Raw genomic sequence first — 14,857 nt, 5'->3', positions numbered from 1 at the left:
TATATAATCAAATATTTTGTGGCTTATAAAAAAATTCATTTCAGATTTTTATTTTTCTTATTAAAGAATAATACGAGAGGATGTAGCGGAAATAGGAAGCTAACAGCGGGAGAAAAAAAAAACACAAATTACAAATAAAAAAAGATATTTACAAAAAACTAAGCATATTAATGTTATCTATAGATTTTGTATATAAGACCTTATAACAACTGTTTTCTAAAAGCAAAAGCTCTGATCATAAAACCTGAAACCAATACCTGAAACCGATTCTTTTTTCTTTTTCACATTTCTCTCAGATTTGTTGTTGTCCTTCTTATCTTTTCACATTTTGAAGAAGCTTGTGGAGGTAACAACTAACAACACACAACATTATTTACATCTCCAGATCCAATCTCACTTCATAGATTCAAGACACGAAAAACCACAGGTTCTTTCTCTTTCTTTTCTCTTCTCTTTTCTTGTCTTTTTTAGGATCTCTGAGATTTATAAACATGTTCATGCGTGTGTGTGTGCTTGTTATGAATTATGAATGTATCTAGGGAAAACGAAACTTAGCTCCGGGTGTAAAATTAGTTATGTAATATTTTTGTTTGTTCTTCCGGTCGCCGGAAAAGCACCGGAAAATTGGTCGGAGCCACTTGTCAAAATTGTAGTTGAAACATTTCCAAAGTTGTGGAACATCGAGGGACCACTCGACCTCACTTTTTCTTTTTTCAGCCTCTTTGCTTTCTGCTAATTATCTCACTTTGCCAACAAGATTAGCCGAAAAAAATCAACATAATTATGAATTTCATAATTAAGTTTAATTTTAATGTTTATGCCCAAAAAACACATGAGGACGAGCTATTGACATATTTTGACATCTTTTGTCAAAGTTTAATGAGTCGTTAGGAAATTATCGTTTTGAGTTAAGTCAAAATTTAGTATTGTTTCTTTTTAGAACATATACAATTTAGTATTGTTTTACGTTTTGTTTTTGACCTTTTTTTTGTCAAAATTAAGTTGTCAAGAATTTAAGGTTTTGCGTTAGTCATTTAGTATTGTTTATTTTAAAACATATGTAATTTAGACTGGGGATAGACTATTTAGTATTGCTTTACGTTTGTTTTTCCTTCTTTTGCAATCTAACTCAATTTCTGCGGCTAAAATAAACTATTTTTCTCTTCGTTGAGTCAAAAGAGAACACACACAAAATAAAGATTCAACTTCTATTGGCTGTCCATTTTATTGTGTAGAGTCAATGAAAACACAATCAACGCAAATGTTGATTTAGAAAACAATTAAAAAACAACAACAACCAATGTATGCTTGACTATTTGGTATTATGGTTTACTAGTCCATCTAATTGTGCAAGTTTGGTTTAGGTGTCGGTTATTTTCGGGTTTGTAGATGAAAACGATTTTAATCCTCAAAGTAAGTTTTTGGTTTTAAGAGTTTTATTTTGGGGACGAAAGATTTGATGAGGTCCATAAGATGGCCTATCTATAGTGTTAAAGAATATAATCATTACTTTGGTTTAGAACGTTACGAGATATGATACGTCAGACCAATTCTTATTTCTGAGAATCTAAACATTCTGATCTACTACCTAGACTACAAGTACCAATACCTCGCATCTTCACATGTTACCTCTATCTTAGGATCAAATTCACCATTATTTATTCTCTCTATATTTCATATTTATATATTATGTATTTCATAATGGCAAGGCCATGATCTCATTACTCCTAACTTCTAAGTCTATTATGAACGTGGAACGTGAGAAACTGAGAATGATCACTAGATCTACTCAGTTATATACTTATATATACTATTACTGCCTATATCCCTAAATTTTATGCAAAGGTTTTTAAAGAGCTATTGATTTTCTCTTGGGAATTTATTTTTTTGATAAATATTTTGAACTTTGTTTCATACATATTAAAATATAAATACGGTGGATTATATTTCATCTAAAAATATTTTAATATTATTTACTAACTAAATATTAAAAATTATAAAAATCGATATTTCAAACTTAAAAAATTCATTATATATATAATTATATATATATATATAATTTAAACATTATGAATGCGGTTTTGATCCATTTAAATCGCTGTTTGTGATGGTTGTAACCGACGAAAACCATAATTTTCTAACATCTAAAACTTATGGAGTTATGGTCAAGTATTTTAATATGACAATTACTCATATAAGGCAATAAATGGTCACAGAGCAAGCACGTTCACGTTTAATAATAGAATCACTTAGTTGCCATATGTTCTAGCCTACGGGTTAATGGTCAAGTTTTTTTTTTTTCTGTTCTTGGGCCTTAGAAGTTCAAGATTAGATCATTATAGAAAGTCTAAAACTCAATAAAAGAAAATTTTGAAGATTCTTTAGCAATATAGGAAATTTGAAGATTTGATAATAATGTGTATATATGTTAATGTCAATATTGTAGATGACGTTTTTCTTTCTTAGATTTTTTGCAAAGATAGTCTATCAATTATGCCACTTTTTTCTTCAACTCGTCTAAGTGGAGGTATGTGTCTTTACTCTATTTAGTGGACCAATGAATCCCTAGAAAAAGGGCATTTGATATTGCTGCTTAACATTACCCATTCATATTCGTAACATTCGTCTGCCCAATTGTATCCGTAAGAACACGTTTCTTTTTTCAAGTTCAAATTTGTGACAAATTGCATAAATCTTTTTGAGAACTAATTCTTTTTTCGTTTTTTTCTTTTGATCTCTTAACCTTTTGTTTCCTAGTCAAATAAAGTTTTTTTGGGTGCTTCTTTGTTTATCCACGCCTCTCCATTATCATTAGGGTAATTATAGTTACAACACAAAAAGGTTCTTGCTTTTTTGGATTAGTATTTATCAGTTCCTGCCAAATCTTGACTTTGGGAGTTTTAAGTCTTAAGAATCTTGACTGTCTTGCTTTTTAAGTTTGGTATGTTTTTGTCTTTTAGTCTTTATTATTCACATGGTTAAGGTTTAAAGTTGCAAGTCTTGGATTAAAAAGAGCCATCTATTGTGGATTCTCGTTGACGCTTATAAAGATTGCTTTTCTTAGTTTAGGTTAAAAAGAAGATAAAAGATTACTTGCACTATACGTATTCTCTGTTTATGTTCGGCTGAAACAGAAAAGAAATGAGATGCTTTCTGTTGAGAAACGGATTCTGTGTGATTTTTTGAGAATAGACTAAAGATGTTTCTCATGTAAAACATGAATTTTGTTCACTTCAAATCTACAGATTGCAATCTCTCTACCGTTTCTGAATAGATTTGTATGCGTTCTTCTCATTGTTTTGATAACGGAATCGGATTCTTATCCTTTGCTTCATTCTTTTGTCTCCTTGTTCTGTTCTTGCCGACTCTGTTTTTGCAAATGCTTGAGTTTTCATTGTTTGTTTTCACAGGTTTCGATCTGAAGGAGGGCGAATTCATCGCTCTTGGTTTGCCTTTTTTCGGTCTTGACGATTTCTTCCATATAAGAAACTGATTTCTGATGCAAAATTCTCCCATGGAATGAGTGATCTGTTTCTTGAATTTCTTGATCTTCTAATGATATGAAGAGGAGAGCGTCTGGTAAGTTTAAGGACTAATGGAGACCGGTACAAGTGTTAGTAACAACAGCGGAAGCATCAGAAACGATAGCTATGAAGCAATCAAGAATGGATCATGGTTTAATCAGTTCCGCAATGGTTGCAATCCATGGATGGCTAGATATGTATACGGTCTGATATTTCTCATCGCGAATCTACTAGCTTGGGCTGCTCGTGATTATGGTCGGGGGGCCTTAAGAAAAGTAACAAGTATGTGTCACTTGGATCATGTTTCAATTATAACTAATTCATTCATTTGTCTTATAAGTTTGATCATATTGCAGAATTCAAGAACTGTAAAGGCGGAGAAAACTGTTTGGGGACCGACGGTGTCTTAAGAGTTAGCTTGGGATGTTTTGTATCCTTTCTTGATTCAATTGTTACTTCCACATTATATAATTTTTCAAGTCACTAAATCAGAAAATGTTTTGAGCTTAACCTTTAAATTATCAGTTGTTCTACTTTGTTATGTTTCTTTCAACGCTTGGCACGTCGAAAACGCATTCATCAAGAGATAGATGGCATTCTGGATGGTGGTTTGCTAAGCTTATCCTGTGGCCTGCCTTAACCATAATCCCCTTCTTGCTTCCTTCTTCCATTATTCATCTTTACGGTTAGGCTCGATAAGAAAAACTTATATACGCTTTCAAATTCAATTGGCCTGACGACTAATCGAAAACGTCTTTTTTTCTTTGGTTTGATTGCAGGAGAGATTGCCCATTTTGGTGCAGGGTAAGATTTTGATTGATATTTCCAACTTCACAATGTATATAATATATTAAAAATGCCAAATCTTATATTGTCGTTGTTTCTCTATAGGGTATTTCTTCTAATACAGCTAATTAGTGTGATCAGTTTCATTCAATGGCTTAACGAATGCTATCAGTCCCAAAAAGATGCAGAAAGATGGTTAGTTAGATTATTTCAAATTCGATTCACCTGATAGTTTTAGTTTTTATTTCAATTTATACTTAAGTAAGCAACACATCTTTCTATTTTGTAGCCGTGTCTATGTGATGTTACTAGCAACTACTTCATACACAGTTTGCATAGTAGGAGTGATTTTGATGTACATTTGGTACGCGCCTGATTCGTCATGCCTTCTCAATATATTCTTCATAACATGGACTTTGTTCCTTATCCAACTCATGACAAGCATCGCTCTCCATCCGAAAGTAAGTCTTTTTTTTGTATCCATTATTTTTGTATCCATTATTATTCATCTTCATGTCATGTGTGTTTTGGATGTTTGAAGTTATTAAGGTTTGTTTGTGCTTTTGCCAATATTATCAGGTGAATGCCGGATACTTGACTCCAGCTCTTATGGGACTCTATGTTGTGTTTATATGCTGGTGTGCCATTCGAAGGTATGTTTATGTTTCCTTCAATCTTGATCTCTGTTTTTTCAATGTCTTTGACCGATAATCCGGTCCGGTTAGATCTTAAAAATCCAAATCATTTGACCCGGTTAAATCAGATAAACCCCGAATTAACCCACAAACCGATAGTTTGGTTGACCAGGCCGGTTAGTTGTTCAAATTTAAAATTTTCATTTGGTTTAAAAGTTTGAAAATCAAACAAAACTAAATCATTGTTTCATCTATTTCTCTGTTTTTCCTAAGTTCGACTTGGGGATTTGATTGTTTTCTATATTTTTTAATTTATCCTCTATATATATATTTTTAAAAATAATCTCAAATTTATTGTTATCTCTATTTTTATTTATTTTGTGGTTTAGGTAACTTCTCTAAAAAGTTAGTATGGTTTAGGAATTAGGAGTTGGTACTAGTCGAGTAGGATTAGGAAATTTAGTTGGTCTTGGGAGTCCTTAGCCACTATATATATGGTGGAGAAGATAAGCCAAGAACCATTCATCATCTTCCTTCGAAGCTTCTGTCATCAGAGCTCTCTCAATCCCTGGAGATATGTCAGAGAACAACACTAATGCAGATATTGTTAGCAATACCTTTGTGAAGCAATACTTTCACATTCTTAACGAAGAACCTCACTATCTTCATATCTTCTACAATGAACCATGTCTATTTAACCGTCATGATCTTGCAACCCACGTCAAGAAAACTTTTTGGACGAAGAAAGAGGTGAAAGATGAGTTTCTGGCTATGAGATACGAAGATTACACGGCGGAGATTGAAACTTCACTTGGTATACCATATCCTAAGGAGAATGGTCGTGTTATTGTGTTTGTCAATGGTTACTTGACTAGGAAGAAAGATTACGTGAGGAAGAAGTTTACACAAACGTTTCTTCTGGCTCAACAAGACAACGGCTTCTGTGTCGTTAACGATATTTTAAGGTTCAAGGAAATGCAGACACAGCTACCAACCTTAAACCCAATTGCTCCTCCTCAAAAACCAGCAGCAACGGAGAGTTAAGCTTCTGTTAACAAGAAAGCTCTAAAGGGGAAGATGATGATGAGTGGTCTAAGGGTTTCTGTTTCAGGGTTCTAGACGTATGTGTTCCAAGGGTCGGGTTTCTTGGTTTAAGGATACTAGGAAATTAGGAATCGAATCGAAAGATGCAGGTTCCTATTAACAAAATATAGTTATTTTTCTAGTGGTTTTGTAGAGATTTATCTTTGGTTTATAGTAAATCTCAATGTTTCAACTGTTACAAAAGTATAAAAAATTCACAAAAAATTATGATATAATTTCTAAAGAAATTCCAACCATCTAATTACATTTGTGAACGTCCTAAATGTAACTGACCTACTTCTATTCAAGTTTTGCATCCCAACCTAAAACATATATAAGTTTATAAGAAGCTTGAGCTAATAATATTTCTCTTATGCTGAAGTCTTCTAATTGTAAATTCATTCATCTCCAAAATATGTTGTGCAGTGAACCAGTGGGAGAAAGTTGCAATAGAAAAGCAGCAGCTTCGAACAGAACGGACTGGCTTACCATCATTGTAAACTCTTTTAACCTCTCAACCCTCCTTTGCTTCTGTTTTATGCAAAAGTAAAATGCTGATTTTGAATAACTTTGTGCAGAGCTTTGTGGTTGCGCTACTCGCAATGGTTATTGCCACATTTTCTACAGGAATAGACTCCCAATGTTTCCAATTCAAGAAAGATGAGAACGATCAAGAAGAAGAAGAGGAAGATGGTGTTCCTTATGGATATGGATTCTTCCATTTTGTTTTTGCCACAGGAGCAATGTACTTCGCTATGCTACTCATCGGTTGGAACACTCATCACCCCATGAAAAAGTAAAGCTTTTCTCAACAATCTTATTCATATACATATAATAAACTAGAAAGCTTTTGTGAGATTTGTAGTCTCATTTTGAAGCTTGAGACTTCAACTCATACTGTTTTTCTTTCTTATTTTGCGTTCAGGTGGACAATTGACGTGGGATGGACGAGTACTTGGGTTAGGGTTGTGAACGAGTGGCTTGCGGTTTGCGTATACAGTAAGTCATGACAACATTTTGAATGCTTCATCCTTAAAATTTTGATATTGTGAGACAGTTTTGTAATGTTTTGTTATAATGAAATGTTTTGATAGTTTGGATGTTGGTGGCTCCTCTCATACTAAAGAGCAGAAGACAACCAACAAGTGGGACATGAGAGGTAAGGAGGTTTTGGGAAACGACAAAGAACTTTGTCGTTTTGGATCTCTTTTCTCCATGGGATAGAACTAAACCACCTTTTTCACCTACGACCAAGATGGAAGTTGCGGTGGCAAAGCAAACATGCTCTCATGGGTTTGGTGGGAAGATAGTTATTAGACGATTAGATTGGGGAATTGTTGGAATTTGGAAATCAAATCTTTGTAAGTAGATTGTTCTAGGAAGGTGGATACAAAAATAGTTATGATTATTATTTCATCATCTCATTTGTGACTGTCAAGGGTTTTGATTATCAAAAATATGTCCATATGATGGTTCTACATAAAATTACGCATGCATATGTCAAAATGTAAATAAAAAATAGAAAGCCTACACCATTTATATTATAAAAAAAGTCCAAAGAGTTTTTCGTCATCATCGAACAAAGATTCTTTAAAAAGGTATACAGACAAAAAGGGATAACGTGGATCCTCACTTTGAACGATGTCTCAATCTTCCAAAACACATCTAAGAAGAAACCAAATTTTCACTCTTAACAAGAATTATGATGGTCCCAATGTAAATACTTTTACAAAACAATATCAACCTTAAGATTATCTCAAGAAAATATAAAAAAGACTAAGAATAAAACAAAGGCACGGATAGATAAGAATAACCACCGATAAGTTAATATTACAACAACACAACAAAGATAAAATGGCACCTAGTTAACAGCTTTCTGGTGAATAAAAGTACAGCCATAGAAGAGTAAGACATTTAAAACCCTAGATTGTTAATTAAGTTTTCCAAAAGAAAAAGTCAAACTTGATGAGAAGAAGATGACTACTGAGAATAAGAGAACAAAGGAAGCTCTTGAGTCTTGACCGTAGTTGTATAGACTAACGAGGCCAAAGAAATATTGTCGAAAAAAGAGAAGAATTGTGGATGAAAAGAAGGTTCACAAAAAGAAAATCAAAGAAGGGCGTTTGGGCCATTAAGTAAAATTAAGCCCAAATATAGGTGTGAGTTTTGTTAATGAAGACAAAATGTAGTAGAAATACTGTATGACTATGTATTAGTACGAAAGGTAGAAAATGACATTATAACTAGAGAGAAATTGTCTTACCATATATATGTACTCTTTTAATGAATTAAATAGGAAAAAAGGTTTTTAAAAATCTAATATTTCTATCTTCTTTCTTTCTCTGTAGAATGGTCAATCTCAACTTTAAAAAGCTGCAAAATAACCTTCCACCATGTTAAAACTATTTTAGAGAAAAAGTTGCAACGATAAGGGGTGAGCACAAGACAAGTATCCATTATTTTAGAGATACTTATTATCTCTAAACTCGATTTGTACTTGTACTTGCTTTGTTGAAAACGAATACTCGTAATTTTAAGTATTTATTAAAAATGATTGACTTACGAATTACTTATTATTTACGAGTTACTTGCAAGTAACACTTTCAAATTATTTGCAATTTCTTGTTGATTGTTTTTTATGTTTTTATCTGTTTAAAATTTACATTACTTTTAACATAACTTTTAAATATGTTTTTAAACTAATAACAAGTCAAACAAGTCGAGTATTAGTTTTCTTTGATTAAAATTATTTATTACTTAGCTTGTATTTGTAAATATCTAAATTTTATAACTTTTTATTTGTCTTAATAACAACATGTACTTCTTTTTTAAAAGCAGGTATGAAATAAGTAAGGGATACGGGACAAATAATGAGTAATCGTGCTCAATCCTAAAAAATGAAGGAAACCATAGAAAACGTCTTGCTTCATTTTTTCTTTATTTTGAAGAAACTTTAATTTTTGAAAAAATGCCAACAATTGGAGATGCTCTTAATTGTTACTAGTTACATATCTTTTGTGTTTTCTAGTTATTCCACTATTGTTTACTGCATTTGTTCTTATGCTTTTCCGTTTTGTGTCGCCAATAAAAAAATAAAACTAAAAAATGTTAGTTACTTGTGAATCGTTTAAACTGACATAAATTATTTGTAATTGTAAATTGAATCAAGCAATCTAGCATAGTAAAACATATGTTGGAAATGTACATTCGATCTCTATATAATTGGTTCATCTAGTTGTATACTTGTATCTTTAGTGGACCTACCTTTAAGTGTGGTAAATCTTTAGTCCTACGTAGTCAAGTCTAAGACCATAATTATCGGCCATCACGAGGCTTATTCTAAGATTTTAATATTGATAAAATTTTTTAAAAGTGGGCTTAGATTGCATCTCATGTTCTCGGGCTAGAACTGTTTTTGGCCCGATCTTGTGTGCACGTGTCATCCGCTGATTCGTTGCGATTTTTGATAACGAAAATCGTTTTTCATTTGTGACAAAATCGAAAACAATCTAGGGTTTGTCTCAACCCTTCTCTCTCGTGGCGATTTTGCCGGCTTCTTTCCTTCGCCGATTACGCACCGATTTCCGGCCAAATCGGAGCCAAATTGATTGCTGCTTCACCTCGCCGTCGTTCTCTGCTGTCTCCCAAAGCCCGTAGGTACGTGTTATCATCTGAAAGTTTGAGATTTAGTGGATTTAGTTTTACAAGTCGATGTAGGTTTAGGTTTGGGTTTTAGTATCCGAATATATGAGATACAGTCGATGTAGACTATGGGTTTGGTTGCTTGTTGTTCTGATTTGCCATCAATCTGTGTGTACTTTAGTCAATGAGAAAGTTTAGGTTTTTGGTTGGAAGGTTAGGCGTTTAACTGTGATGGGATCGAGTTTTTGGCTAGCAGAGGCGAGTTGTGAATTTATTAACATCTGATGCAAATTAGGGTTTAATGTTTTTGTTATGAGTATTGTGTCTTTTTTTCTTGATTAAACTGACCACAAGTGTTTGTTTTGGTTGTGAGACATGTAGGTGAGGTAGCTCTGAAGTGTAGATCGGAGTATCAACATCAACAACCATTTCCTGCCAACTATAAGGTAATACCCTTCTCAATATAGTTGTGATTTAGCTTCTGAAGTAGCTTGTTTAGAGTTCTTGTTCTTGTTTTCTGATGATTGCTTAAACTGAAGTATGTATGTTGTATGTATCTTGTTTTATGATGGTAGTTGTTTTGTAAGTTGTATCTAAGTTGTTTTGTGAGAGTTGAGTAGTTTAAGTGATGCTTGTTGAAACTGGTAGTGCTTTGTTAATACTTTGGTTGTAACAGAACAGACTTTGTCTTGATGATTAGTTAGGTTGAAACGAAATCCACAAAAATTTAATGAAGTTGTAACAACAACTTAATGAAATCCATTAAAAGCTACTTCAAAACTTAAAAATAGTTAGTTGTGTAAAGTTGTAATAAATTCTGATTGGATCTTGGTAGTTCAAGGTTAGCTCTCATTATTATGAGTTTATTTGCTAGTTTAAAGATTGTTTGGTTGGAAAGTGTCTTTATTCCTGAGTTGATTGAGGTAGGTTCTGGACATTATTTAAGACTAATAACTAGTGTAACTTACCTCTATTAAACCAGAGGTAAGTTAAATTCATTGTCTCTCATATTCTCTTCTCTTCTGGCATATCTCCTCTTTGAATCTCTCTTTTCCCCAATATTTTACTTCTCTTCTATCATATCTCCTCTTTTCATCACATTCTTCCTTCTATTATTCTGTTGGATATGGATTCAAATAACCATCCAAATAGTCAGTCTCAATCTCAACCATACTATAGCCTGAATAACTTCCCTTACGACAGATTCTCCCCCAATGCAAACATTTCTTTCTCTCAAATCCCTTCTTTTAGTGCACAAACGAGTTCACCACCGGTTGAAGCTGCAAGTCAACCAGAAAAGACACCAAGGGAGAGAAGGATTTGGACCAGCAGTGATGACCTTGTCCTCATAAGCGGCTAGTTATACACATCCAAGGATGTTATAATTGGGAATGACCAGAGGGCAGGAGCCTTTTGGAAGCGTATAGGAGATTATTATGCATCAAGTACTCATGTACTTGGTGGTGCTGAGCCAAGGCTCCCAGACCATTGTAGGCAAAGATGGCAAAAAATCCAGAAGGAGGTGGCCAGGTTCTGTGGAAATTATGCTGAAGCATTTAGTGAGAAAGCTAGTGGCATGAATGATTTGGACATTATCAACAATGCTCACCAACTCTACTATAAGCTGTACAAGAAGAAGTTCAGTTTGGAGTATGCATGGAATGCGCTGCGCTACGAACCGAAATGGTTGAACCTGGAGCCTATGAACCCTACTCCAAAGCCAACCAGCTCTGTTTACAAGACTCTCCTTGCAAGGAGTGAATCACTGGATGAAGATGAAAAAGTTCTTAAGAAGAAGCTAATGGGCGAGCTGTTTTAAATTAGGGAAAAACTAAGATCATTTAACTATGTCTGATATGTCTGATTTAACTATGTTTTTCATTATGCATATGTTTCTGTTAGCTAAGTATGTGTGTTTGTAGATGTGAAGTTATAAGTTGTTCCACTATTGTAACCTATCTGAACCTTGTTCAACTTCTATGCTTATATTTATAATGAATCAGTTATGTTAATTGAGGTTTGGTTTCAGGTTCAAGAAGACATGGGACTTGATTCTATGTACGACTATGGAATAAACAGCCCATTAGACTACAGTTCTGAAGAGGAGGCTGATAGCTGTTACTTTGGATGCCCATTCACCAGCTTGTGGACCTTTGGTAATGTAACTTTTGGATTGTGAGTCACATGACTTTGTTCCTTTTGGTATCAATCGAGTATGTAAGCTAAACTTTTGCAAATTGTAATCGAAAATGTAATGTCAACAGAGTTACATGTCAGGCTTGGATTGTAGGCGAGAGTCACATGTGTTTGGATAGTAGTATTAAAGCAAGAGTCACATGTGTTTGGATAGTAGTATTAAAGCAAGAGGCACATGTGTTCGGCTTGTATTATTAAAGCAAGAGTAACAAAATTTCTTAACATATATATGTGATTCTTACCTTCGTTTCTCTCATCAAAATCAAACATCCCATAACTCTCATAAACACTACAAAAATCCCTTTCTCTCATGTCTTGCAAAAACACTTCTCTTCTCTCCTTCTCTACAAATTTCAACCATATAAACCATTTCAATCATTCCGTTTTTATGGCATCTTCTTCCAACAATTTTCACTTTCATAATTCATCTAGTAGTGATGATGATTTTTTCGACCAATATATCGACGCACAAATTGATAATCTATGTGATGGGATCGAAGAGGTTATTCCGACCGAAAGGAAGAAGCGTACTTATATAGAAAGAAATCGGGAAGAAGGGCACGAACAGTTGTGTAAGGATTACTTCAATGATAATCCGACTTTCACGGAGAACCTATTTCGCAGAAGGTTTCGCATGAACAAGCCATTGTTCCTGCGTATTGTGAATCGTCTCGCAGCAGAAGTGTCATATTTTCAACCAAAAAAAGATGCCACCTTCCGGAATGGTATATCACCGCTACAACAATGTACTGCAGCAATTCGACAATTAGCATATGGGGCTGCGGCCGACTCGGTTGACGAATATGTACGTATTGGTGAAACGACGGCACGTAAATGTTTGGAACATTTCGTCGTTGCAATAGTTGATTTGTTTGGCACTAAATACCTACGTCGACCCACAACAGAGGATCTTGAAAGGCTACTCTTTTATGGAGAACAGCGGGGTTTTCCTGGGATGGTTGGAAGCATCGACTGCATGCATTGGAAGTGGAAGAATTGCCCAACCGCTTGGAAAGGAATGTATTCACGAGGGACCGAGAAACCAACAATTGTCTTGGAGGCGGTAGCTTCACAAGATCTCTGGATATGGCACGCCTTTTTTGGAGCGCCAGGTACAAGTAACGATTTAAATGTTCTTGCTCAATCCCCAGTATTTAATGACATTATTTACGGTCGAGCTCCCCAAATGAACTACTATGTCAACGGAAGGGAGTATAATTTGTCTTACTATCTGACGGATGGAATTTACCCCGAATGGGCGACATTTGTGAAATCCATCCAACGACCACAACACCCGAAACATCGTTTGTTTGCAGAACATCAAGAAGGTGCACGAAAAGATGTTGAGCGTGCATTTGGAGTCCTGCAATCTAGATTCGCCATGATTAAAAATCCATGTCGGTTTCTGTCGAAAGGTAAAATAGCATATATTATGAGAGCATGTCTCATACTCCATAATATGATTGTCGAAGATGAACGATATTTATACACTCTATATGACAAAGAAGAATTCGAACAAGACGAGATTCATACGTTTTCAGTCGAGATGCCTACAAATCTCGAGGGTCTAGGTGATGGTCACACAAAAATTCGTGATAGACAAGCACATCACCAATTAAAAGAGGATTTGATTGAGAATATATGGACTACATTTGGTAATGAATAATTTTTTTTAACTTTGTATTAATTAAATAAAATGTTTGTAACCTTTAATTAATATGTTTGTTTGTTTTTAATGTTTTTCATTTATATCTTTAATGTTTTTTTTTGTGTAATAACTAATTCGAATAGTATTTTGTGTTTTATTTTATTTTCATCTCTATTTTAATATAACTTACTTTTAAAAAAAAAAAAATTCAATTTTTAAATAACATTTAAAGTTTTTGATTATTAAATTATTATTTCTTAAGATCTAAACATGTTCTACCCTTAATCAATTACTCTACAAAAGATCTTAACTAAAACTCTTATAATATTTTAATAATATTTTCAATCTAAGATCAAACTTCAAAGATCTCACGTTGCATATGCCCTTATACCTTAGATTTTTGTGCGAGAGCAGTAAACTAAAAGCAAGAGAAGAGACATAACACAAGCAAGAAACATTAGATGGCCGTAAAGACGAAAGTGAGTGTAGTCACTCAGCTATAGTGTTCGTTATGGTCCATATGCAGTGATTATTATACTTAAGATGTGACATTTCAATTCGACAATTTAATGTATTTTTCAGAATAATTACAATGCGACCCCACGTAGTATAATTCATTTTAATTTCGATCCAACATATGATAATCAGACAGTAATTTTTTTTTTCAAACCATACATATACACTTATGCATGTAGTCTTTGGCCCCTGGATTTGGACATCCGACATTATATAGGCGTCTTGCCCATATGCCCAAAACATAACATTTTTATGTGTTTTTATTTCTGTTAACTAAATGTCCGTATGTTTGATTTCGTTTTTTTTTCTGAACTTAATAATCATCGCAGCAGCTATGTTTTTGCGGCTCCAGCTTTCTCTCCATTATCTTGTGTTTCCGATATGCTTAAAAAAATAATTCGGATATAATTAACTATGATATCTACTATTGATCTGGATTTGTTTTTTTTCTCATTAGTATTTTGTGTTTAGTGGATGAGCTTTTTATATAAACGAGACTTCTTTATCAACCATGTTTAAATGCTTGGACATGTAGAAATATGAGAATAGTCATCACCTTGTAAAAAAAAAAAAAAGCAAATTAAAGAAAACGGATTACCGGCTCAACACGTTTTTGGTCTACTAGTATGATTTAGCAAAGCAAGTTGAACAAGATATCTCCAGTCCGGTGTCCGTGATCAATTAAAAACCAGTGAACCAAGTTTTCTTTGTCGAACTAGCTCACCGTGGCATAAGTCAGGGTGATTTAAGTCGATGTAGTTAGGCCAAATTTTAGTCATATATGTATCCTCAATTCGATAATGCTCGTATCATCTAAAATTATATAT

General features: G+C 33.8%; 2 protein-coding genes and 1 long non-coding RNA gene across 4 annotated transcripts; all 3 read left to right on the top strand.

Annotated features, from left to right (window-relative positions):
* The first annotated feature begins 2,417 nt into the window (after window positions 1-2,417).
* Window positions 2,418-7,461, top strand: LOC9319588 (probable serine incorporator). 2 transcript variants are annotated; one of them, XM_021030839.1, is made up of 12 exons: window positions 2,418-3,278; window positions 3,411-3,806; window positions 3,881-3,954; window positions 4,050-4,209; window positions 4,304-4,328; window positions 4,416-4,505; window positions 4,600-4,771; window positions 4,890-4,963; window positions 6,455-6,524; window positions 6,607-6,824; window positions 6,954-7,027; window positions 7,123-7,461. In XM_021030839.1, the coding sequence occupies exons 2-12, from the start codon at window positions 3,596-3,598 to the stop codon at window positions 7,182-7,184; spliced, it is 1,230 nt and encodes a 409-aa protein (XP_020886498.1). In that variant the 5' UTR covers window positions 2,418-3,278; window positions 3,411-3,595; the 3' UTR covers window positions 7,185-7,461. The 2 variants fall into 2 exon arrangements, with proteins under 2 accessions (XP_020886498.1, XP_020886497.1); XM_021030838.1 differs by having other exon boundaries at window positions 3,067-3,806.
* Window positions 5,283-6,440, top strand: LOC110229832 (putative G3BP-like protein). The gene has a single exon (XM_021030840.1). It carries the CDS (start codon window positions 5,522-5,524, stop codon window positions 5,987-5,989), a length of 468 nt encoding a protein of 155 aa, XP_020886499.1. The 5' UTR covers window positions 5,283-5,521; the 3' UTR covers window positions 5,990-6,440.
* A 1,972-nt stretch (window positions 7,462-9,433) lies between the features above and the next one.
* Window positions 9,434-12,052, top strand: LOC110229835. The gene is made up of 3 exons (XR_002333202.1): window positions 9,434-9,685; window positions 10,052-10,116; window positions 11,700-12,052. It is a non-coding gene; the product is annotated as an uncharacterized LOC110229835 (long non-coding RNA).
* The last annotated feature ends 2,805 nt before the right edge of the window (window positions 12,053-14,857 follow it).

The sequence above is a fragment of the Arabidopsis lyrata genome (genome assembly GCF_000004255.2).
Source record: "Arabidopsis lyrata subsp. lyrata unplaced genomic scaffold ARALYscaffold_3, whole genome shotgun sequence".
Lineage (NCBI taxonomy): Eukaryota > Viridiplantae > Streptophyta > Magnoliopsida > Brassicales > Brassicaceae > Arabidopsis > Arabidopsis lyrata.
This window is presented reverse-complemented; position numbering and strand designations above follow the sequence as displayed.

Bases quoted from the DNA above. Each gene is read 5' to 3' on its own strand.
- LOC110229832 (XM_021030840.1), top strand. From the start codon at position 5,522: ATGTCAGAGAACAACACTAATGCAGATATTGTTAGCAATACCTTTGTG.
- LOC9319588 (XM_021030839.1), top strand. From the start codon at position 3,596: ATGGAGACCGGTACAAGTGTTAGTAACAACAGCGGAAGCATCAGAAAC. The intron at 4,210-4,303 runs GTTAGGCTCGAT...GTTTGATTGCAG, and splicing joins TTCCATTATTCATCTTTACG to GAGAGATTGCCCATTTTGGT. The intron at 7,028-7,122 runs GTAAGTCATGAC...ATGTTTTGATAG, and splicing joins GCTTGCGGTTTGCGTATACA to TTTGGATGTTGGTGGCTCCT.